The 26032-nt window shown below is 43.6% G+C and overlaps 1 protein-coding gene across 1 annotated transcript in view; it reads left to right on the top strand.

Annotated features, from left to right (window-relative positions):
• The first annotated feature begins 3570 nt into the window (after positions 1–3570).
• The window catches only part of znf804b (zinc finger protein 804B), a 37357-nt gene continuing 14895 nt past the window's right edge, over positions 3571–26032 (top strand). The window contains exon 1 of the mRNA XM_085802130.1: positions 3571–3863. Within this exon, the coding sequence (XP_085658256.1) occupies positions 3711–3863 (153 nt within the window). The 5' untranslated portion in view covers positions 3571–3710. The remainder of the gene's footprint in view (positions 3864–26032) is intronic.

Raw genomic sequence — 26032 nt, 5'->3', positions numbered from 1 at the left:
TGACGCAAGACATGTGCAAATAATTTCATACATGTACATATGTGAAGGTGTCTATAAGTGGACATGAGCACACTTATGTTTTTTTCCACCCAGGCACCTTTATTGTCATTAGAGAGTTGTGCTGATATGATCTGTGGAGTTTCAGGCCGGCAGTTTCAGGAGGAAATTGCAGCGGCGGGGTGATGCTAGAGTTTAAACTGCAAAGCAGCAGGGAACCAGCCAACTGATAATGCTGGCCATTGGGATAGATGAGCATCAGTACAGTGTAAACAGCCACAGCCACAGTCACACACACACACAGAAACACAAATACATTGTTGAACCTCAGGGTTACAATGAACTGGCAAAAGAGTCTGGACAGCTAAACAGACAGCAAATCACTGGAGAGAGTGGAGTTCATGATGTTTGAAAAAGGTCATGTTAATGGGTTTTCAGATATTTTATTGGGTTTTTATGACTTAGCCTAATGAGTGGAAGAATATTTAATGCTTGATTTAGTCTCAGAACTTCAAAACTACGACCAGTCCATTGCTTTTGTGGGTCATGTATCTACTGTTTTGTCAAAAAAATGTATTTGATTTAATAAAAACATATTGTAATCAGAATGTAAACTTATATCAATGCAGAAAGTAAACTTCTCCAGGTTTGTAGTGTAAAGCCACAAGCTCCACAGAAAAATATCGAGACAGGATCACACTGTGCTTTTATAAAGTTCTTCCTTTAAATCCACAGCAATTATGGAGTGATAAAAGATCAGGAGCTTTAATTAATTCTTAAACTTTGAGATTACCAAGATGTAGGCTAAATGTGTAAAAAAAGAAAAAAAGAAAAAAGGTTGTAACAAATGTCCTTGAATTTGTGTACAAGTTAAGAGTTCACTTCTTCATTAGTTTTTGTATTAACTTTGTAAGAACCAAAATATATGTGAGGTTACTGTAAAATATGATCAGGAACAGACATGAAAAATGCACAGAAATAAATCCTTGACATGTTTTCTCTATGTATGGTGTATAGATCTCACAGCATAGCTGTGAAACCACACAATACACTCTGACTATCATTGTGATCTAAACATGTTAATAAGTGTTTCTTTGAGCTCGTAAATGCACGTGTGTAGAGGAGGATGGCAGGAGTCCATTAATAGACCTGTATGTGAGTACAGTATAGACAGCCATGCTTCATCTTCTGTCTACTGGAACTAGAGTCCACGGGGAACAAACCTCTCATGTAGGAGCGGATAAAAACAGCATCATCACACACTCCCTCAGTTATAACTGATCAAAACCAAAGCGCAACTTTGCTTTGAATAACTCTAAGCTCTGAGGCCAGTTCATGCGGTGATGCAGCTACAAAGGGCCATGGTCGGGGGGAGTGGGGAGGGGTGGTAGGAGCCTGGCCGGAAGGACTTTGAGAAGTTCAGGAAACGGCTGCAGGATGAGAGAATGAGTAGGCTGCAGAGGAGCAACAGTTTGACAAAGAGTAGGAGGCTGCTGAGAATATTAAGTTTGCAAAAGTACAAGGATCAACCACGTTTTGAAGAACTTGTGGCAGAAACCTAAAAGGTTCTCTCTTTTTTTTCAAGGTGTCCTTTGGGTGTTTGTTGAATAAAAGATTTTAAAAGAAAAGAAAGTTTCTTTTTTTTTCATGCATCAAAACAACAGCAGCACTTTAGGTTTCTGTTACTTTTGATTCAGTCACCACTGGAGTCAGTTATTTAAAAGCTGCATTTAATGCTGCACTAAATCTCAAGACTGGTGTCGTGGGTGGATAAGTGGCCTATAAGAGTCATGTATTTCACAGGAACTGACAGGTGTCCTAAAAAAACACGCACACAAAAAACGCGAACTTGATTTTTTTTTTTTTTTTTTAATGCTAAGATGATGGATATATTCCTTTGTGGCTGTGTACATCAAGTTAGAAGGAGCAGAAAAGGAACTAAGTGGTCGCTTATGTATACCAGTATAACCCTGAGCTGTCTGTAGCAGTTCTGTGTTGACGCTGAGCACAAAAGGCACCCTAATCCTGGGTTGAATATGCATGACGCGCCGTGCAGTGCTGTGCAGTGCTGTGCAGTGCAGTGGCTGCTCGCAGTTTAATAGTTTCAGCACCGTGTTGGTGAACAGCGCCATACGCCGCTGAGACAGACCGAGGTTCAGCTGCAGCTGGTTCCGAGTTGCTCTTTGACGGAACCCGGCGCAGTTAGACAGGCTGGGTCGGTGAAAGAGCCCTTTATCTGTAACCATCAGCTCCGAGGCTGCAACTGACTGAGGTTTCCTTTTCCCCACTGATGATATCGAGACCTTGGAAAAGCATGGCGCTTACTTTGATGCCCTTAAAAAAAAGGAGAGGGAGAGAGGGTTGGAGGTGGGTAACACAAGGGGGGAGAGAGAGCAAGGGGCTGACACAAAACATATCGTCTGTGGCTCATTTGCACAAATCTTTAAGCCATACGACACGCACATATACACACACACCTCACAAATAAAGTTTATCCCTTGTCCTTCTGGAGGAAAGAGATGAAATTCGGAGTTACTCAAGAGCAGCGCGGGCAGCAGTCATCTCCCCTGTCCCAGACCCACACACCGACACGGGCTGCATATTAGGCTGCAAGCAGACACGAATCCGGTCCGGTGCAGCCCCCGAGAAGAGAGAGAGAGAGAGAGAGGTTGAGAGAGAGAGAGAGGTTGAGAGAGAGAGAGAGAGAGAGAGAGAGAGTGGTTGAGAGAGAGAGAGAGAGAGAGAGTGATTGAGAGAGAGAGACAGAGAGAGAGAGAGAGAGAGAGAGAGAGAGAGAGTGTTTCCTTCTTGAGAAATTATCTGAATCACTTCAGCCTGCCTGCGCTGGAACCTGATAATAACTACAGGACTGCTCCGGGTGGATTTATCGTGTCTCCCAACCTCGCAACAGCGGAATTTCTTTCACAAGACGGGGCGATTTTAAAGAGTAAAGCGAAGAGAGGAAGAAAGAAAGAAAGAAAGAAAGAAAGAAGGAGAGAAAGAGAGAGAGGGTCAGATGTTTTCCATTTCTTTCCCCTTCGACGTGCGTGAAGCGAGCGCGCACCTGCGAGAGTGTCTGAGAGCCCCGTTTGGGCTTCAACTGCCGCTGCTGCTGCTGCTCGGCTGAGGCTACGTACACTTTACAGACTGGACCAGTGGACTCAGAAAAAGACAGAAAAGAGAGAGAGAGAGAGAGGCGGGGAGGGCGAGAGAGAGGGAGGGAGAGAGAGTGTGTGCGTTTTTTGCGTGGTTGTGTATGTGTGTGTGGAGCAGGGACTTAAGGATGGATTCCTCTCTTCCTCTGACACTCCACAGGCGCTCATTCATTTATTTAAGCCCGACCGACGACAGCATGCCAAGCGCAGACTCCAGCAGCAGCAGAGCTCGGTCAGTATACTGTAACATCCCTGTCTCTCAGCCTGTCACTGTTTCTTGCTTTCTGTTTGTTGTTGCCTCTCATATATTCACATGGGCGCGCAAACATGCACACATACACACACATACACACACACAAACAAACACATGGACAGGTACAGTCTTCTCCCTCAGAGAACATCCTCATCTTGTCTCTCCCTCCATATACAGAGACAGACTTTCTAAAGGAGGACAGGAGTGAGACGTCCTCCCACGCACCGTTCCCCACCTGCACAACATCCTTCCACTCCGGGTCACCATCTACACCCATAGGACCCGACACTGAGGAAAGCCGCTTCATGGGCCCCAAACCTCGTGAGGGCCCCGGGATGGCGTGCAGCGCGTGTTACTACCTGGTGATCAGCTCCACACACCTGAGCAATGGACACTTTCGGCGCGTCAAGGGAGTCTTCAGAGGACCGCTGTGTCCAGCTGCAACCAGTGATTCACCGGTAGGAAAACATGTGGGTCTTGACGGGTTTCCGTAGGTGTGTGTGTGTGAGAGTGTGAGAGAGAAACAGAGTAGGGTGTGTTTGTGCCTTTGTGGGTTTGCTCTTGTAAAAAAGTGAGATGATATCTTGTTTTTAATTGTTCTTCTTTTTCCTGGGGCAAGTTCATGATAAGGGTCAAAGTAAGGGTATTTGTGTGTTGTAATAGGAAGTTCTAACAATTAGAGAGTGTGTTTAAATATGTGTATAAAGTGTGCACGATGGATAAGAAAACAGGACCCACAGGCACTGTCATCTACAGTACTGAGAGGAGGTGGATGACAGAGATGGATATTTGCCAGGGATGATCTTTTCTTTTCTTGAAGCGTAAAATAAAGATTTTTTTTGAAGACTGTAGGTGTGAATATTTTAAACAGATGAGAAACTGGGTATCCAACCATGAAGTCATTGTCCCTCCATGCCCCCTTCTTTCTCTCATGGCTTTGGGAATTAAACGAATCAAATTACATTAGTGCTTTCAGGAGGAGATGAGCTGCCCAGCTGAAAATAACACTAATTACCTGGGGAGTATTTGTTAGGTGTGCTAGTGTGCTTGTGTGCATGTGTGTGTGCATGTGTGCATGTGTGTGTCTTTGTGTGTGCGCGACCTGCCCAGCCTGGTAGGGTAACTCCCTGACCTTTTCCTGGTGCCCGTGGTTCCTTTGAGCCACCAGACTGGCATTTATTTGCAAACCAACTCTCAGCCTGCTGTGGAGTTTTTGTGTGTGCGTACACTTACAGAGACAAAGACTGAGTGTGTGAAAGAAAGAGAGAGAGAGAGAGGGAGAGAGAAAGGCCCATAGAGCAGTGAGGGAAATCACAGTACATGTAAATATGTACATGATATCTTGGACTGTTTGAATGGGGGTGCATGAGCTGCTCGGAGAGTCTCTGGTAATCACACATTATTCATGAGCTCTTAATGTGAGACGAGACAAACTGGCGGAGCTGATGACAAGTTTGATGAGAAAGGAGGAAAGGAGCAGCTGGTGTGTGTGTGTGTGTGTGTGTGTGTGTGTGTGTGTGTGTGTGTGTGTGTGTGTGTGTGTGTGTGTGTGTGTTCATACTCAAGTCATTACCAGTCTGTCATGTTCGGCCCGCACTCACTATGTGATAGGAATGAGCGAATAGTGTTGAGCAGAGACAGTGCCAGAGATGCTGGAAAGAGTAATGTACTTGCAAACTTCTGCACACACATGCACAAACACAAATTATTTTGAGATGCTAAAAGACTACCAAAGGAGATAATGACTGTACACACTCTGCATATACAGTGTGAATCTCTCAGTTCCTGCAAATTAGGGCTTCCCTTTTAGATTTAAATTGATTGAATCATCCGTCTCACACGAGCCCATTCATCAACAGACACTCATTTTTTATTGCCCTCGCAACAAGTTTGGTCTTGGAAGAAGAGCTTACTCTTACTCTTCTTTGTAACAAGCTGCTAGCAATTTGGCATATTTTGTGACAATGAAAAAAAAAAGGTTTGAAACATGCCTGTATTCCTTCAAGTCAGTTTTCTCTTTTTGGGCTCTGTCCCAAAACTCAGGTATCACATTGGCAAAATGTCCAAATTGTACTTGGATTATACATGGCATGGCACATCTGAAACTGCTTTTTCTTGCTTATGTTTTCAAGTTCTTGTGAAATGTTCCAATAGTGCATTCACCTATCTGAATCCGTCTTACCTCAGATAGTTGTTTAGACTCATCATAGTAGAAAAAACTAAGATGCTTCTGATAACGTTAAAGTTGGTTCTGTCCTGCCCAGCTTAATGCAGCGGTGAGCAGCACCCACAGTAGCAGTGCCCTTAAAACTGAGGTATTAAGCCATTTTTAGTTTTATTAATGATGTCTCTGAAAAAGGCTTAGTTGAATTGTCACATTGTGTAGTCAAATAGGATGTGACAGGAGTCTGTTGAGTCCACGAAAATTTTATATATATATCCCCTAAAAGTAGAAATAGCATCAAAGAAAACCATTCAAGCAAGAGGAATTCAAGCCCTCAGACTTCATCAACGTAACCATACCAGCTTCGGGGTTTCACACTCTCAGCTGGGATCGGACCATACGTAAACAGAAGATAGCAGCTGAATACATATTATTCTCTCCGAGGTGCAGACTTACAGTAATCGGTGTCATTCACGGAGGGAAGGACATCTTTCACCCCCAAGGCCAAACTAATGTAGATAAAGCTATATGTGAAAGGTTTTTGCTGTTGGAAAATGCTGGCAAAGTGAGTATGGAGGGTCAAAAAAAAGACGCGCTTTCAGATTTATCCATATTAGTTTAGACATGGGCCAATTTATGAGCCTGTCAGTATGATAAACAGGCTGCACAGTGGCCAAGCAGTTCAAAAGTGACCTCTTGTGTTAGGTGAAACTTCAGCCAGGAGTGAGAGAGTGAGTTTAACACACCTCCTCCAGACTGTCAGACATGCTGAGCAGCATCTTTTACACTTGTCCATCCCATTGTTGAGGATGCCGTGCCAGCCAGAGCCCAACAGCTACAGTATCCGCTCTTTGATTTAGCACAGATCAGTGGAGTACAAAGGATTTTACAACAGGGATTTGTCAGGGGTAACTTCTTGTGTCTTCACTTTGATAAAGCATTGCAGCATTAAGAAAACACTGGGCGCCATGCGAATGGTATGGAGCAGCCTTCCCGATACCCCACCCTCCTCTTCCTCTACAACAAATCCTCTTGTGTTTGTTAAGACTTCTCTGTTTTGTTGTTTAGTTAGCTTCCCTGTGGAGTGCTGCGCTATGTCTAGATTAGGTTTTTGCTCATTACTACTTTATCACCACTAATTAGTCTTTGTGATAGGTTTCTTGGACGTGTCTAAATTTTGGTTCCCGTATGTATATTAGTGCTTAATCATCACTGGTGAGTCATTCTTCAAACTCTCATTAACACTTCAAAGGTTTTCTCTTCCTGGTGTCAGCATGGAGGGAGGACAGGAGGAGAGATGTAGCAACATAAAGGTGTTTGTGTGTGGACAGATACAACTCTGATGCATTCCCCAATCCAGATGGATCCTCACTGATACTCTTTCAATTTATTTTCATGCGTCTTGACCGGAAATCCTCGAATCCCTTCCGCACTGTCTCCTTGTGTCCTTTTAGAAACCATTTCTCTGTAGAATATTATAGCCTTGTGTGCGTGCATACTTAGCTGCTCTTCCACTGAAGACCACTTTGATGCATATTTCACCTCCGTTGCAGAAAACAGATGAATCCTTGACTACACAGCACAGTGTCAAAGTGAGTGCGAATGCGCCAGCATGAATGAGTGTGTATGTGGAAGTGACTCTGCCTTTGCACCCCTCGTGTTTTCATTGATTCCGCAGGGAGCTGAGCAGTGTTTATGTAAATGAGGTGGCATTTAAACATATGCCCTGAACAATTATCTTGAAACAACTATTAAGCTGCACAAAAACACGGCCATGTTCAGAGTGAGTCAAGTACTTAGCTACAAATATTAAACCATCATGAGGGGACAGAGGTGAGATGAGCCAACTGGCTTGCCATTTGGCGTGCCAGTTTGCTCATGGGCGTAAACACGATACAGGGAAACCTTTGTGCACTTCTAATGAGGATCATAATAATAACTGATATATCAGCATAGTATCAAAGAACACCCCGGGGACGATGAATGGCATCTTGACATTTTTGAAGTTCAACAAAAGCCAGAAAGAAAACGATCAGTTAAATGTGAGTTTGGGATAATTAAAAAAAAGGTGTTTGGTTAAAAGCAGCTGTGGCAATTGTTGAGTTTTGTGTTGCCAGAAAGGCCACTTCAGAGTCAAGGCCCATAATGCTGCAGTTGCTCACACTGATAAAGTCTAATGTTAATTCACACACACACACACACACACACACACACACACACACACACACACACACACACACACACACACACACACACACACACCAAGCTCAGTCATCAGGCCCTGGTGGAGCAGTTTGAGAGTGAGCAGGTGAGTGCTGCTGAATACTAAAGCCCTATATGACTGGACCATTCCTGCTGACCGCTGCAAAGTGCTCCCACTGATCACCGCTAATGTCCTCCATCACGGTTTACACTCAACACTCCGGAGAGAGTGTGTGGGGAGAAAGGTGGATAATTGGGACAGATGGGTGAGATAGGATGGAGAGAAAGAGGAGGGAGAGGGGGAGCGCGAGACAGTTGGCATTGATTTTAACACTCTCTCAAGCCTTTATTGACATTTCATTTAGCTAATGAATTCATTAGTGCTTCATAGCATAATAACCTCTGCTTGATAACCCGGGTGGTTCCACGGAGGAAATGTGCCGACTTTTCCTCTGTTGCCTCACCATTTTCTGACTCATTCTCAGCTTTTTATGTGGTTTCTCCTCTCTTTCTGTTACCCAGCAGGTTTCCTCTGTGTTTCTCTTTGTGCTGTTTTGTGTAACTTGTAAATGAAACCGTTGGTTGAGGTGGCATGACCCGCCAGTCTCTCAACAACAGCGCATCACACCCTCAGGAATGTCAGAGAGGAAGCGCAAAAAAAGTACAACTGCATTTCTCTACCTATGCAAAGGTGTCTTTGTGCCTCGGATTGAGTGTGCTCGCTGGCTTGTTCACCTCTGAGATGGAAATGATCTCTATTCAATTTGCTCACGACTGATTCATTCTTTATTTGCGTCTCTTTGATCCGCTGTACACTGGGAACACAAGCATGCACACCAACACTCACACACACACACACACACACACACATTCACAACCCTGCATGATTTCAACAAAAATGTTTTTGTTTTTTTTGTTCACATACAGGATGATCTTTCACCCACAGTACACATTTCTAACCCTCCATCTGGCTAAAAGCCTGATCAGACATAAGTCGCCGGTTTATGAATTGGAAGCATCTGTGCTGTTTGGGTCTGATGTCTGAGAGGTAAAATCTGCTTTGGCGGCCTGACTGGTAAGGATGTTTGTGGGGCCGAGTTGATCTGTGTGAGCTCTGTGTGGGTGTGTGTGAGCACATTTGGAGGCTACAGTGTGTGGGATGTGAGTGTTTTGTTATAGTTTGTTTGTTAATACAAGAGGAGCAAAGGCTGCTTCAAAATCTTGATATTGAGATGTGCGAATAATTATTTTAAAAAAAGCAGATTCCAACATTAGATGCATGTTTTGAGTGACACACAAGCTATCATACACTTGTGCGTACATACACTCGCACACACACACACACGGACACAACAGATGGCCAACCTCTCATTTTGTATATTACCTTGGGACAGATGTTTGTCTGTGTGGTCATTAGTGATCGCAGCATCAGATAATTACCTGGAGACACACCAGCACATAAACACACACACACTCACGTACAATTAGTGAGTGTTTGATAATTATGGGATGTTTGATGAACCATCTGGAACACCAGCTCAGGTAGAAAACCAAAAGACACGCTCCAAACAAAAATCATACGCACAAACACCTGAAATCATCGTTATCAAAAGAGTTTCATTGCCCAAGTCCTGACAAAACGCAGGAAGCAAGACGACAGGTGAGAGATGAAGAGATGAAAGCGTTGTTGTTTCACACTCATTAGGATGTCATGTTTCATTCAAGGTTTGGTCATATCCTCTTTTATTCTCCTGGAGTGATTTTCCCCTGCAGTCTGAACTCTGTATCTCTCGTCTTTGCCTTTATTCTTTTTTCCCCCCCAAACTATCATTTGCCACTGCCTTCTGTCTTTCCCTTCATACATTTATCTCGCCAATACCTTTGCTCTCGTCCCTACCTCCCTGACACCCCTCCTGTCTCCCTCTACTATTGCTTTTTGTCTCATCTCCCCAGCCCATTCATTTTTTAGCAGGTCAAAGGTTCCACTGTTTAGGTCTTTGAATCTTAGTGTGTGGGTGTGTGTGTGTTGTTTGTGTGCATATGTGTGCACAGTATGCCTATATGGTGGTTTTTGTGTGTTGGGAGTAATATAACAGTAGCAATATTGCTGAAAAGTCCTTGAAGGAATAAAAGAAAAGAGAGTGCTTTATTTGATGGTCAGATTTCCTGTTTTTCAATAACCTCCACTTTGCTGTGAGACTCGGCTGCTTCTCATTCTGCTGCTCTACCTGGACGTGCCTTCACACACAGACAAATGTGTGGATGGATGCAATTATGGCTCCATTAACTTGGCGTGCACATGTGCCAGCATGCACATGTGCATGTGCAGCGTTACACATATTTGCACCAGTGTGCTTGAATGCCTGTGTGTGTCTCCGCTGCTGACATGCAGGCCAGGGTTAAGAGCAGCTCAGACAAATTAATTATCTCTTCTCTAGCGGAGAGGGATGACTCACTGAAAGAGGGGCTGTGAACCAGCACCTCCTGGTTGAGAGGAAGCCCAGCAACTACTCCGAGCCCAGCAGAGACCTAGGTGCTTACCTCTGAAAAAAGAGGCTTGGATTTCATCCTCAGCTTGATCTTCAGATCATATTTTCTTTCGATTTTTCATGTGCATAACGCCAATTTTTAAAAATAACTGCGAGTGAAAGAAGTCAAGCAGACACTTTGCATTTATAGATCAAAGTAGCAGAGGAATTTTAATGCATATGAACAAGTTTCACTTCCCTGAAATCGTTGACATAAGATCAAGGCTTTCATGTCTTGCATTGCGGTGCCTTGCACAGAATAGACTGTTATGGGGCATATTGCACCAATGCACTCACACAGACTGGTTTAAGTTAGCCTGAATGAAGGAAACCGAGAGACTGAAATACATTTTTAAAACGCATTACATAACACACGTAATGTATACAGTGATATCTTGAAATTTTCATTTGTATCCTACAGTATGTCTCTTGTTGAAAATAGGAGATGTATATTTTTTGTGGAAATGGCAACTTTAGCATTGTATTTTAGTCAGTAAATACTTATACATGAATTTAACATCAGTGACAAATACAATCCAATCCGATTGCAGGCATTTCGGTTTGTCGAATCTGGAGGCGACGCTTTTATATTTCTGCTGCCTCAGCCTTGCCTGACCTTTCATCTTTACCCTCCGACCTCTGACAGCCCAAGGGAGAAATAAGCAGTGAAAAAAGGTCAATGTTAGGGTCAAGGATTCAGAGAGATGAACAGGATATTATTGAGCTATTACTTTATCAAACGTCCTTGTAGCTGGTAATATACTGCTTGTATGTGTGCACTGTGTATTTGTGTAGTATACAGCACAATACATGTAAATGTAGGCGTACAAGGAAGGAACACACCGAGTGCACGAGCAGGTCATATCACAATATTTATGTTCTATTATCTGGACCTTAGTGTTTTTATGGGATGTATAATACAACTCAAGAAATAATAACATAACAATAATAACTCTGTGTCAGTGCTGCAAAGATATTGTACAACATCACTTTCTTATTCTTTTTTTTTTGTCATTTCTAAGCAGTATCACTGAGGTTGAGCCAACACAATCATACCAAAAACTGTAGTTCCTCAAATGGCCACTTAAGGCTGGCTCCAAAAACAAGTCAATTCCATGTTAAAATATCCAACAATGGTTTTGGTCTCTATATCCATTTTTGGATTAGCCATGGGAATTGGTGGACTCAGGGGCTGATGAGGTGGCCACATTGGATGGGCCAACACAGGCTTCTAAACTGCTCTGCAGAAACCAACAATTGATATCACAGAGGCTACATCCATCTTTATTTACAGCCTGTGGTCTGAGACATCATGTGACCAATAGCTCCAGTGCATTTATAATTGTGTTTCTTGTAGCACCCCCTTCGGTGGTTTGGGTTATGATAGGCTAAGGTTTGGCCCATGTTAATGTAAGGAGAACATACTTCAGCAGGGACGCTACACATTGGCAAGTTAGGGTCATTTGAGTGAATGAATTACAGTTAGCTAGCTAATTTAATCAATAGTGTCAGACTGATACATTTTAAACAAAAGTTGAACTGTTCTTCTTTCAATTCAGTTGTACAACATTTAAATGTAAATATCCACTGACCCCATGTGCTTACTTTGTGCACTGATGCAGGCAAAATTGAAAGGACTGCATAAATCAAAACCCACCATTGACAAGGGAAAAATTGCTACAGAACAAGATGAGGGGACTGAAAGAAAAAAAAGGAGGGGTGGTGATGGAGATGAGAGAAGAAGAGCAGGTACTGCCCACTGTTCCCAGGATAGGATTAGTATTATTTATTTATTTTAATGTTTATTTTGCAGGGACGATACATACAACATTGCCACAAAGAATGAAAAATGCGATGCATACAAGACGTCTAGCTTCAGCTAATTTGCAGTCTTTGTCCCTGGTCAGGCTAAAGAAGGATAAAAGATACTGAATACCGTTACAATAAGTGCAATAATACAAATACAGTGAATAATACAGTGAATAGTTATCATGAATAAATAAACACAGCTACAAAATTTACATTAAGAAATTGCACAAATTAAATACATTAAACATTAGTAGAATGCTGTATTGACAGTGACTTGAGAGAAGTTAATGTTCACATTTCTGCTGCTGCTTAAGCCAATGTTTAGCTTTAGCACTAAACATCTTTAATTCTGTTTGGGATTTGATATCTGGTGGTAAAGAATTCCATAGGTGTGTACCCAGCACTGAAAGGGATGATTGACCGAATGTTGTCCTGCATCTTCGAATTTTACAGTTTTGCTTGCTCATGCTCCTTGTCGTTGTCCCTTTGTTGTTCTACACAAACAAAAATTGACTGGCCTTATCACATTTTAACAATAGGGTAAGCCTAATTACCCTGGAGATATATGTACTCTGGTAATTACAGTTCAACCTATAGGCTCAATTTAACAACAACACAGACCTAGCTTAATTATTGTGTTAAAGTATAGTGTTATGGTAGGAATACATTATTGTATAAGATTTTACTTATGTCCGTGCACTGTCTGAAACACATTTCAATAATTTCAACTGAAACTCAAATAAAGAAAAGAAATAAAAGTAGGCTATATACATGATTCTATGCCTAATACACTTTGGCAAGAAAATGTATGCTGTTGCCCACTGACATGATTTTAAAGCTATAATAACTCCAAACATCTTAAAATTCACATATGTGGGTCAGGGAAATCAAATTTTCTTCAGGAATGAATCTCCCATAACAAGCACCAATTTTGAACTCCTACATACAGCCATGCTCTCTTGTGTGTTCATTCTGCTGCACTCTCATGTTTATTTATCTGAACACATTGGACCTACGAGGACAGTCTGATAGCACAGGGTCGGTCATGCATCAGTAACAATGCATCAAATTATATCAGACTTACTTCCACCAGCAACATTAGCCATGATGCAGGCACCAATAATTCATGCCGTTTGCTTCAACTAGCCTTCACATCAGCCGCGAGGAAAAGAACAACCCACCGCAATTATCATGAGTAGCAGCATTCCTGTGTTTAGCAGATTGAAGATGCCAGGCGCTCAGCTTAACGCTGTGCAGAAATGTCCTGGCTGCGTGCTGCCAGGATGGCAGGATCACTGTGGTCTGCAAGCAGCCTCCAGCTACAAGCCACTAGGCCTTGGCTACCTCCTTAATATGGGCAGGGTGCCTGTTTCCTCTGTCTGTTTGTGTATGTATGTTTGGTGTGATTGTGCGCTTCTGTATGAGTCTGCTATTGGGCCTCCTTACCCTTGCTGTGAGGTATATTCTTACCCTGTGGTACGGGATTAGTTAGAACACTGGATAGGAAGCGCATAGGAACAGCAGGAGAGGAGAGGAGAGGAGACGAGAAGAGAGGGAAACCCCACAAAGATGAGAAGAAATGTGTGGGTGGAGTGTGTGTGCGTGCATGTGCGGGTGTGTGTACTGTATGTGTGCCTGCATGTCATGGGTATTCATCAATTTCCCTAAGATTCTTCACTTTTCCTCTGCCATAAAACCCAGAGGCAAGAAGTAAACACAAACTCAGTGAGATCTACTTCTCTCTGCCTCTTTTTGTTTCTCTCTGCCATTCCTCTATATCACTCTCCTTTCTTCATATGTCAAGTTCTTTGTGCGTTTGTGTGTGATCATTTGGATTACATATGCAAAACATATCTGTCATCTAGTAGAAGGGGAACAAATAAACATTGTGAGGTCCGGAGGACGTGGAACATATTGGCTTTCATCTGTGAGCACGCAGGTGTTGCAGCTGTGGAGCACTTGACGTGAGCGGTATAAGCCGCAGTCTGAATTCTGTGTTCGCAGCTCCAGTCAGTTTCTCTTCCAGGTATGACAGAAATGTGTGTTTTTGAAAAACGCTTTGAAAACCAAGTGTGGGCCATGCACATCACAACGTGAGCCAAAATCTATGAACTTTGTGTGCGTGACTGTACGTGGGTGTATGTTTGTGTTTGTGAGAGTGTGTGTGAAAAATAGCAGCGTGTGATTTATGTAAATGAGTGTCATCGGCCGAGGAGGAGGCAGAATTCCCAGGCCTGATGAGTGGCTTAATGATTCATCAGCCTGGCTGAGGCAGGCATCAATAATGGATGACAGAGTGGGTCATGCAGGATTGCTCGCCCCTTGATTAAAGTGCTCCACAGCTAAACGCCTCACTTCCTCCCTCTTCTCGCCCTACCTTCTGCGAGGATAAATACAGAAATGTGCCGTACACACACAGCGCTGCTTACACTCTTGCACTCATGGTCACACACACCTCTTCCTCAATCTCTTTTTGTATAGCTTAATGTCATCTCACCTCTCACATATACTTAATAAGCTCTCATCCCTTCCTCATCTCCTCACTCTGTTTCTTTGGTCTTAATCCAATCACGGCCGGTAAAAAAGGGAGAGAAAGGGGTAGAGAGAGGCAGCGGGAGAGTGGGAGAGGGGGAAAAAGGAAGATGGAAAGCGTGGGAGAAAAGAAGAGAAAGCCACAAATGAATGCTTTATGATTTGTCTGTACAGAAATGGAACCTTTCTCTCTTGAGATAAGACAGGAACATAAATGTTCTTTCTCTCCCCTCCACACACAGAGCAGAGGGAGTCATTCTCTCTCTGTCTCTCTCTGTAAGCTGTATGTGGGTGTTGGTGTGACAGGACAAATCTCTGTCTATTAGGAGACATAAACCTCTAAACCCTGAGCTACACAGCCATACATACTAATGCTGCTATACAGAGGGCTGGATAGAAGTTGGGAACGATAGAGAGGACACACAGTGATAGAAGGAGATGTGGAGAGCCCAGAGATGGAAGGAGACAGAGCAGGATGTTGAAAGCAGTGAGTGTTCTGGCGGGATTTCAATCCCTGGCCAGCACGGGGTCTTAACTGCTACGCAATCTTTGAGTATACAGCAAAACCAGCTTTAACAAAGTTGGACTGATGTGCACCATAGAACAGGATCTGTGAGTTCATGTACTGTATGCGTGTGTGTGAGTGTGTGAGTGTGTGTGTGTGTGTGTGTGTGTGTTTGTGTGTGTGTTTAAGCCTACAGTTTATTTCTGCTTTCACGTCTGTAGTATCATTAGCCATCCATGCACTCATACTCTAATGTGCCAGAGAAAAGATCACTCACTCTTATTGGACACACTTATGTTATCCACTGCTTTAGCACAAATGAACCACACAGAGTGAGCATGCACACACACACACACACACACACACACACACACACACACACACATACTGTATGCTCACCCACACTGGAAAGCTTCAAAAGGATCTGCAATCATAAATGCCTGAAAGAGAGCAATCATTCCTCAACAACAGCAGCCCATCGTTCTCTCTCACCCATCCTCGCTCCCACTCTGTTGTGTTCTGTAACGCTGTTACATTTGAGTGCCGCTAGGAGGCACCACTAAAATATACAAAACCCTCTATGTATGTAGGTGAGGAGAAGAAGAAGCGTTGTTGTAATGTTGTACTTCCTGCTGAGCACGTTGTCACAGTAAAAAGTCCCGTGAGCTACTAAGTTGTTATTCATGCTTCAATACACCACAAACTTGGCGACGAGGATTTCGACTAAGACGACAAGATGTCTGTACACGTTCCTGCGCCTGCAATGTTCCTGCCTTGTCCGGGAGAACCGGCCATGCCGTTCGACATGTGGCTCCGAATCTTCAACAACTACTTGGTAGTTATAAATGCGACCGGGAACTCCTGGCCAACATCCCGCAAGAGAGCCACTCTACTTCATTGCCTTGGCGCTGAGGGGCAGAGGATATTCTACTCGCTGCCGGATACGGGTACAAGTTTTGAAGACGCTGTGACAGCACTAGAGAAACACTTCTTGCCAAAGGTTAACGTCGTAGTGGAGCGACATGCGTTTCGACAACGATCACAACTTCCACACGAGACGGTAAATCAGTACATAGCTGCCCTCCGTGCACTTTCTGTTAAATGTGCATTTGATGCAAATACAGACGAAATGATTCGGGACCAGTTGTTAGAACACCTGCAGTGTGACAAAATGAGAGAGAGACTGTTGTTAGAGCCCGATTTAACTCTAGAGAAAGCTACTACACTAGCAACACAGATGGAAGCTGCTGCATTGCAGGCTAACAAAATTAAGTCAAACGGTGCTGCAGTGCAAGCTATACAATCCAAGCCTCACAATGTGAAATACAAAAGGAACTACCGCCCCGCTGCTACGGCTGCTACTGCATCTTCTTCCCAGCGCAAATCTTGCTTCAGATGTGGCTCAGATAAGCATTTAGCAAATTCCTCCCAGTGTCCTGCAGCAAAAGTACAGTGTAAATCCTGCCGCAAAAGAGGACATTATGCTAGGGTGTGTCGTTCTGCCCCATCCAGTGATGTGCATGAAGTGCAGTTACCTGATGTCACCATACTGTACCTGGAAAATTCGACACATGCCCCAAAGAGACTGTTATGTAATGTTGAGGTTGCCACTCCTACTACTCCTGCTGTGTCAATGCAACTTGTTGTTGATACTGGTTCTGCTGTGTCAATACTGCCACGCCACATCTACCAGACATTCTTCCGAGACAACACACTGTCTGCAGCCTCTACCAGGCTGGTGACCTACACAAGAGACAACATTCCAGTACTAGGATGTCTGCATGCTCAAGTACACATGGACAACACCTCTGCTGCAGCAACATTCTTCATAGTGGAGAGAGGGACGGCACTGCTAGGTATGGACTTATTCATTGCCCTGGACCTGAGCATCAGAGGGGATACTGTCCTCACCTCAGCCTCAATGCCGCCCACATCGGTGATGTCTACAAACACTGCAACATCAACTGCTCCTGACATTGGATGTGTAAAGAACTTTATGCATAAGGTTAAGCTGGACCTCAACATCACACCAGTGCGTCAGAAGCTGCGGCGTTTGCCTTTTGCAGTCAGAGACTCTGTTTCTGCTGAGCTCGATCGCTTGCTAAAGGCTGGTGTCATAGAGAAGATCGATGCTTCTGCTTGGGTTTCCCCCATCGTGGTCACTGCTAAGAAAAGTGGTGGAATCCGGATGTGTGCTGATCTACGGGAACCAAACAAGGCGGTGGTCATCGACAGCTACCCACTGCCTCACATCGATGAACTGCTGGCCAACCTGCGAGGAGCTACGGTATTTTCCACGATTGATCTGGCAAATGCTTACTATCAGCTGCCTCTCCATGAGGACAGTAGAGACATCACTGCCTTCATTACACACGAGGGTCTCTTCAGGTTTTGCAGGGTGCCCTACGGCTTGGCGTCAGCACCTTCTGCTTTTCAAAAAATGATGGCGACAATTCTACAGGGCATACCTGGTGTACAAAACTACCTAGATGATCTGATCATTTATGGGACCACGCCTGCTGATCACGACCGCAGCCTCAGAACTGTCCTGCTCAAACTAAAAGAGGCTGGGTTAGTCCTGAATGACGACAAGTGCCATTTCAAGCAGACTACACTACGGTTCCTTGGTCATGTCATCACTGCGGGGGGGGATTCTGCCTGACCGTGGACACATTGATGCAATCCGGAATGCCCCGCCCCCTTCCGACGCAGGCACTCTGAGGTCTTTCTTAGGCCTTGTGTCCTGGTATTCAAAATTTTTGCCAGGCTTTGCTACAGTCGTTGCCCCGATGCGTGAGTGTGCCAAAGAGACTGAATCATTCACATGGACTGAAGCTGCTCAAAGCAGTTTTGAGGAGGTTAAAAAGCTCCTGGTAGCTAGTCCGGCCCTTGCCCTCTACGACCCCACATTCCGCTCAGTTGTCTCCACAGATGCAAGTGACTATGGTCTAGGTGCGGTGTTTGCTCAAATACAGCCTGATGGCACCGAGAAACCTGTGGCTTTCGCATCCCGCACACTTACTACAACAGAACGCAAGTACTCAGTAGTTGAAAAGGAGGCACTAGCATGTGTGTGGGCTACAGAAAAATGGCGGACATATTTATGGGGCCATCGTTTCACCCTGCGCACGGATCACCAGGCACTTACCACTTTGCTGACCACCAAGGGGATAGGCAGAGCTGGGATGCGTGTGGCACGCTGGTCAGCACGCCTACTTTGCTTTGACTATGACATGGTGTATCGCCCAGGGTCTCAAAACTACACTGCTGATTGTCTTTCTCGTCTCCCCTTGCCACTGCCTGCCGAGCCATCTGCTGATGTGGAGCCTGAAATAGTGGCTCTGATCTCCTCCACACTGCGAGCTTTTCCGGTGGCTGATTTCGAAGCTGCCTGCTCTTCATGCCCTGAAATGACAGCCCTGCGTGAACAGATTCACCGTGGCTGGCCTCCTTCCATCAGAACAGTGAACCAGGACATGAGCCCCTACTACAAGGTGAGAGAGGAGCTCTCAGTGAAAGACAGTTTCATTTTCAGAGGCTCGAGACTCCTGGTGCCATCTGCTGTGCGCCAGACCTTGATAGCTTTGGCTCATGAGTGTCATCAGGGAGTTGTACGTACAAAACAGCGCCTGAGAGATCTATATTGGTGGCCGAAAATGGACTCCGAGGTTCAGACCTGCATAGCCTCCTGCGTTGCTTGCCAGTCAAATGATAAAACGGCCTCCACTCATCCTGCTCCCCTGCAACCTGTCCAGCTTCCCGAGGGCCCGTGGCAGAAACTGGGTCTTGATATAGTAGGCCCCTTTGAAACGGCTCCCCCTACCTGCCGTTACGCCATAACACTAACAGACTATTACACAAAGTGGCCTGAACTTGCCTTCTCCCAAAGTGCCACGACAGCAGATGTTGTAAAGTTCCTGATGTCCACTTTCAGTCGCCATGGCAACCCTGAGTCCATCGTCACCGACAACGGACCTCAGTTTACCTCGGCTGAGTTCGCTGAGTTCATGGATTCACACAGCATGCGCCATATTCGAACATCTGTATACTATCCTGCAGCTAATGGCGCCGTTGAAAGATTCCACCGCTCTCTGAGAGGCTGCCTGCAGACAGCCATCTTGCAATCACAGCCATGGAAAGAGGCTGTGCTATCCTGGCTTCAGGTTTACCGGGCGACACCGCATGCCACCACATCTGTTTCACCCCATGAACTGCTCTATGGCCGTAAAATGCGCACCAAGCTGGACATTCTACCTCTGCCTCCCACTGTGACGCCTTCACCTAACAAAGTACGCGACACAGTAGAGAGGAATCAAGACAAGATGAAGCGCTACACAGATTCAAAGCGAGGCGCACGTGATCCTCCATTTCAGGAGGGAGAGAAGGTGAGAATAAGGATTCCTCGCCCGACACCTAAAGCTCACCCGAGATTCTCCCCACCTGTGCAAGTGGAAAAGCAGGTGGGTCCAAACACCTTCCAACTCAGTGATGGAAAAAAGTGGAATGCAACTCACCTGGCCCGCGTTCCACTTGGAACTGGTGATGGACACACAGACTCCCTACCACACTCACAGACCCCTGCACACAGTTCCCCAATCCCTGCACGCTCTAGAGTCAAGCCTAAGTGGCAGCAGGACTATGTTGTTTATTGACATTTCATGAGAGTCCTCCCTATTACTCTATCTGGTTAATGTGGGTGTATGTTTTGTTAAATGAGAGTGCCACATATATATTCATGCAATTGCCTTTATGTTATCCTGTTCAAGGTGTTACAGATTCATATATTTAAACTGAGTGTCACTGTAATTACAGTAGATTAGGCTCTGTGCCATTGATTTCTAGCATTAATGAATCACCTCTGTTAGAACTGTCTCCCTAGTAGGGATCAGACGCACTTCTTTTATTTTAATACTGAACCAGAGTATTGTTTTACAGGGAGAGGAGATGTTGTGTTCTGTAACGCTGTTACATTTGAGTGCCGCTAGGAGGCACCACTAAAATATACAAAACCCTCTATGTATGTAGGTGAGGAGAAGAAGAAGCGTTGTTGTAATGTTGTACTTCCTGCTGAGCACGTTGTCACAGTAAAAAGTCCCGTGAGCTACTAAGTTGTTATTCATGCTTCAATACACCACACACTCCTCATCTGTTAAGTTTTTCAGCTGGCAAGACTTAGCCAGGCGTTAAGAGTGTAGCGCGTAATCTTCGATCGTATTAATCCTGTTCTTTAAAACTGTCACTTCCCAAACTGATTACCTTCATCTTCTTAACTTGTCTTTCACTCTAATCTGTATCATCACACTCTTGACAGATTACACTCGCAGTTTGATCACTTTAACAGATAGAGACGCAATCCTCTTTGAGGCAGTCAATCACCAGCCTTGTCTGGACAGATAGGAATACGATAGACAGCACATTAGTGCAGAATATGTGTGTTTGTGTGTGTGTGTGTGTGTGTGTGTGTGTGCGTACCAACTTAACTATGCTGTACATCCATTTATCCATGCAGGGTTTTCACTTGTGTCTGTTATCTAAATGTCAAGAGTGTATGATCCATATAATTCCATTTTTCTGCCAGCTGGGAGGGGAGAGCATTACTGAAGATGACATTTTGCAAGAGAGGAGAGAAGGCAGATAGGCTCAGAGATGGAAGGACACATCACTGACAAGTGCTTTCAATGCATGTGAGAGGAAAGAGGATATAGGAGAGAAACTGAGGGTGACACTAAAAATATTATAAAAGATTACAATAAGGAAAGACCTGGATTAAATTAGAGGTAAACTGATGTGAAAGGAGAGGGTGAAAGTATAAGAGACAACCAGATCTTACCAATACATCTGTCCAGGGCTCTTTGTGTGTCCTTTGAACCCCAGACAGAAATTGTGGGGAAAGCATCAAAGAGGAAACAAGACTAAAGAAGAGAATCTGACAACTCTTACAATGTACGCTTGCAGATATGTAAAAATTGCAGAAAATGAGGAGTAAAGGTCAGATTCCTCTGCTTTATGTCTAGCATTCTTTGTCCTCATGTAATTGGTTTGTGATGTTCTCTTTAAAGTGCACTGAGAGAAAGGGAGGGAATCCTTCTCCTCTCAGAGAAACAAATGCAAGTCCCTGAAGAGCATAGTGAGTGAGTGGTAGGATCATAAAAATACATTAAAAGACACAGAGGAGGCCAGAGTTTGTAGAGAACCAGGGTATTTTAAGAATTTGCATGCACACTTTCATGCATTTGTGCTTCCGCCTTGATCCCACCCAACACAAATTTTATCCAAAACGTCTGGGAAAAAAACTAAAGGGTCATGTTTGTTCAAGAGAAGAAAATGTCTTAAGATGTCCTCTGCTTTTTGCCCTGTCTGTAAGCTATGCTCTGCCCTGGTGAATCAGTTTAACTTGTCCTGCACGAGCCAGAGGCTGAGCTCACATTATATTCAGGATGGCACACACAGGGAGAAGAGATTGAGAGAAGAGGGGGAGGATGTTGAGAGGTGGGCAGATTTTAAATATGGCACAGAATAAGACTAATAAGTGATACAGAGCATTAATAATTGTATAAAAACAAGGGCGCCCTGTTGAATCGGGAGGCAAAATAGAGGGAAGGCAGGAGTGGGTGGACAGATCAGTGGAGGGGCTAGAGGATAACCAGTTAATCGGCCAAGTCCTTCTATCACAGACTAGAGGCTGATATCAGCTGATTAATTAGCTATAGGCTTTTTCCTCCTCCAAACTATATCAGCCTTTAAAAATCCACTATCAATCGACCTCTGGAGCTGAGTCTTTGGCCTTGCATTGTGATGGACAGGGAATTAAATTTTGATCTCTCGCTGAGTGATCGTTCGGTCGGGCCTTGTGACTAATCATAGATTTATGACTTTCAACAGGAGTGTTGTGCAATTTATCCATGCCACGGGCTTTTCTCTGAATCCCCAGTACAGTTGTTTTGAGGCTTTCGAGCACCATCCCTCATTATTTTTCACCTGCTTACATTAGCATGGGGATGCGGTATGTCACACATTATGTATGGATGTATGGAGGATGCTACCTTGCAGCTCTCTCTTCTTTATAGACAAGTTCAGGTTCTAAAAATCAACCAGTGACATACAGTAGATGCCTACAGATGTGCTCAGAGTTGTAAAACTCAAACAACCTACTGTAAACCAAGCATGAAAGCAGCACTTACTGTGAAGCCTCTCAGTATTTAGACAGTAACATATTTTGTTTTGTTTTGTCTTGGAGCTACTTGAGCATATTAGACAGAGAATAAAACAATGACTACAAGGTTAGAGTGTGCACTTTTAGCTAAGTGTTTCTGAGTGTGTTTATATTCATGCTGAGTAAAAAACGCAGAATTCCATTAGATAAATCTTTTTAGGGAAATCGCATCAGGTCAGTGATCCCAATCAGAGACGAGGCGACCAAGATGCTTCCACTAAAGTCAATTCAAGTCACCTTGCGTCAGTTCAACTGAACATCTCTCTCACTGCTAAAGATTATTCTGAAAGAAAAAAAACTGTCAGAAATAGCCGCTGTACAAGCCCGACAGAAAATTACTAAGGTTTAAAGTGTCTGCGTATGTCTGTAGGTCACAGACTTCAGTCACTGCCTGACAGCAAAGGACTTGAAATCAGATATTGAATACAATGCCCTTGGTAACACTTGATGTTGTCTGTCCCCAAAACTGGAGGGAAAAAGTTAAAGATCTTCTCTACGTTTCATCTGAGTTTGATGTTAATACTTTATATTTTAAAGGGAATTCCAGCAATTTTACACCTGCAGCAATTATATAATGTCCTTTGTTGCTCTAAAGATAGCTTTTAAAAAATAAATCCTAATGTTTTCATCAAGTTTTCCTCTGCCCCCTAGTTATGACGATTCAATTTAAAATGGAGAGGCAGATGCACCAGATTTGTGTTACGTCTGATCTTAAATCAGATTTAAGATCAGAAGTAAACAAGCCATCTGCTACAAAGGTTGCAGACCCTCAGTTTAGCGATAAAATCCAGAGAGAAGTACTCCTCATATCAACAAGGCAACAAAGGGCACAGGGCAAATTAGCAAATATAATCTCTTCATGATTTATTTATTCAGTTTGTTTCTTGCTTGCTGCTCAACATGCAAAGGTCAAAGAGGGACAGAACATTTGGTTATATTTTGAGTGAGACAGAAAGAAAGGGAAAAGAATTAGACTGGTGGTCCACAGTGCAGAAGCTGAAGATCACAAAGAATTCAGACAAACCTGATGCAGGATCACTGGATTACACTTTTCATTGCACTATGTTTGTTGTATTCTGAATAACTTTGTCCTGTGGTGTCTGCTGGCAGTTTTAAAGAGGACATAGCTCACTGGTGCTAACACATCTGTCCTTTTGGCTGTAGAAAAACCCTAATGACCGCATCCACGGTCAACACATCTGTGGTTTTGGCGATGGCGGCTCTGTGTTCTAGTTTTGGCCATACTTCTAACTAGCTGTAATGATTTGGAGCTAACAAAGATACACAAACACACAGAGACACACTGCTCAGATGAAAACAAAGGGTGGCATGTAGATGCAGATGCACACGTGCCCACACATCAAATGTATAAATGAGTGGGCGCTGGCCACAAAGGCATATTAAAGGCAGTCAAGGGAGATTCATTAAGGCTGCAAATATCAGCTCATTAACACTCAGCTATCCCGTTTGGCACTCTGTGATTGTGTGTGTGTGTGTGTGTGTGTGTGTGTGTGTGTGTGTGTGTGTGTGTGTGTGTGTGTGTGTGTGTGTGTGTGTGTGTGTGCACACGTGTGAGAGGGTGTCTGCCGCTGAGATCTACAGGTCATTACAGTAACAAGCAACTTAGCCCTCAGGTCAGCTGTCATTAGCTACAGAAGAATGGCCAGAAATCACACAGCACAGCCAGACTCTCACACAGACTCCCTCCACTTGCGTATGTCGGTATGTGTCAGAAGGATTGAATCAAAGAGACACTTCAGAGGCGTTCTGAGAAAAAAACAGAGTGCCAGATACATTTAAACCATAATAATAATAATAATAATATAAAATTATGATAAAAGATAAACCTTATTCATAACAGTGTTGCATAAGTGTTTTACAAAGGAAATGGAAATACACTTTATTTGAGCCAGACATATGTTTTTAAAACTGTTTGTGTAAATACAATAGCCAAGGGGCGGTGTGTGGTGCAGTGGGTAAAGCGGCTGCCCCATGTAGAGGCTACAGTCCTCACCGCAGGCGGCCCCGGTTCGAATCCCGCGTTGGGCAGCCCTTTCCTGCATGTCATTCCCCCTTTCCTGTCTATCTCTACTGTGTACTATCAAATAAAAAGCCAAAAAATATACAATAGCCAAGTTATAGTGGTGATTATAGCTGATGGTAATCAAAACAGCATGCCATATGTCATCAGTCACATCTATGCATTTTTAGCTTTTCACGCCTCTGGGGGCCCCAGGTAAAAAATTTATTAAAAAATTTATTAAATTTATTAAAAAATAACAATTTGATCAACATAGGAAGTGCACCATGTACTGTAAATGTGTATAATATATCTCTGGGGGAAACACCCACATATAACCAGGGGGATTTTTGAGGACTGCGGCAATTCACTGTATAGTACCTTTATGAGAGGTGTAAGAGGGTTTATAGTTGTCTCTGCAAAATGTGCCATGAGGGTCCATCTGGTCTGTCTCTCCCAGCTGTGTCACCTCTGGTCAGAGTGAGAGCAAGTGGCATATAGCATGAAATGACACACGAAAAGCAAAACATGTGTAATGAAAACACATAAAATTACCTAAGATTGAATTGCCCTCACAAGGCACAGGAGCAATTAGAAGTTATCTGAATTCATAAACATCTCCTATTCACAATTTTCCCCTTTTCTTCTCTTCTCTTCTCTTTTTTTTCACCTGCTGAATGAGGTCGCATGAATAGGCATTGTGTGGTTATGTGCCAGCCTTGCAATTTTTTCACCATTGTTACAGTATGTGCCTTAAACAGTGAGCAGACAGAGATAATCTGTTGGTGAAAGAGTAATGAATACTTCACTCATTATATACCTCGCAGGTCCATCATATGAGTTTCATAGCAACATGACTTAATTAATGTTACCGGCTGGAAAGAAACAAAGTTTTAGAAGAAATTAAAAAGTCTTAAAACGCTGTGTAATACACAACAAACTATATAGGCAAAAAGAGAAATGCTGATGATGATACAGTCCAGTGTAGGGTTCATAAAGAGACCTAACTGCTCAGCAGCACATACTGTAACCTCATAAGGCCTGTGTTTTTATCAGTTCTGCAACAGCAATTACTGTACTGCGACAACAGTTTCCTCGCAGATAGCCTTGTTCATGAAGTTTTTACTTGATTTTTTCTACCCCCTGCAGGAGAAGCTGTCTTCAGTAGAAGTTACAGTAATATATTTGAGCAGAGAGAATATCTTACCACCAGTTGTGTTGCGACTGACCTCACTGTCTCTCTCCTCGTGGATTTATTATTCATGCTGAGTGTTGTTTCGTCCTATTTTTTTTTTTCTTTTTCTTACTAGTCGGGGTATGTTTTGAATTTTGTACTGAACAAGGCTGCAATTAAAACTTGTGCTGCGGTGCTGTTAACAATTAACACATCTGATCATGTTTCATCTCATATCTAAGACAGCATATTTAATAAGCATGAGGAGGCATTTTATGTATTTACCAGCCAGGGCACAGCTAAAGAAACAGAGATGCAGGGGATAGGGAAAGTAAACTTAATTAAGTGCAAAAACCAATTGATTTAATTCTCCACTTCTACTCTATTTCTCCAATCAACATAACAATAGGCTATAACATTGGCAAAAAATGATCTACTGTATCAGGATCTCAAAATAGAAGAGCTTTTCTCTCCCATCAT

This window comes from Trachurus japonicus, chromosome 16 (genome assembly GCF_045865225.1).
Source record: "Trachurus japonicus isolate A0001 chromosome 16, Traja_1.0".
NCBI classification, from domain to species: Eukaryota; Metazoa; Chordata; class Actinopteri; order Carangiformes; family Carangidae; genus Trachurus; species Trachurus japonicus.
This window is presented reverse-complemented; position numbering and strand designations above follow the sequence as displayed.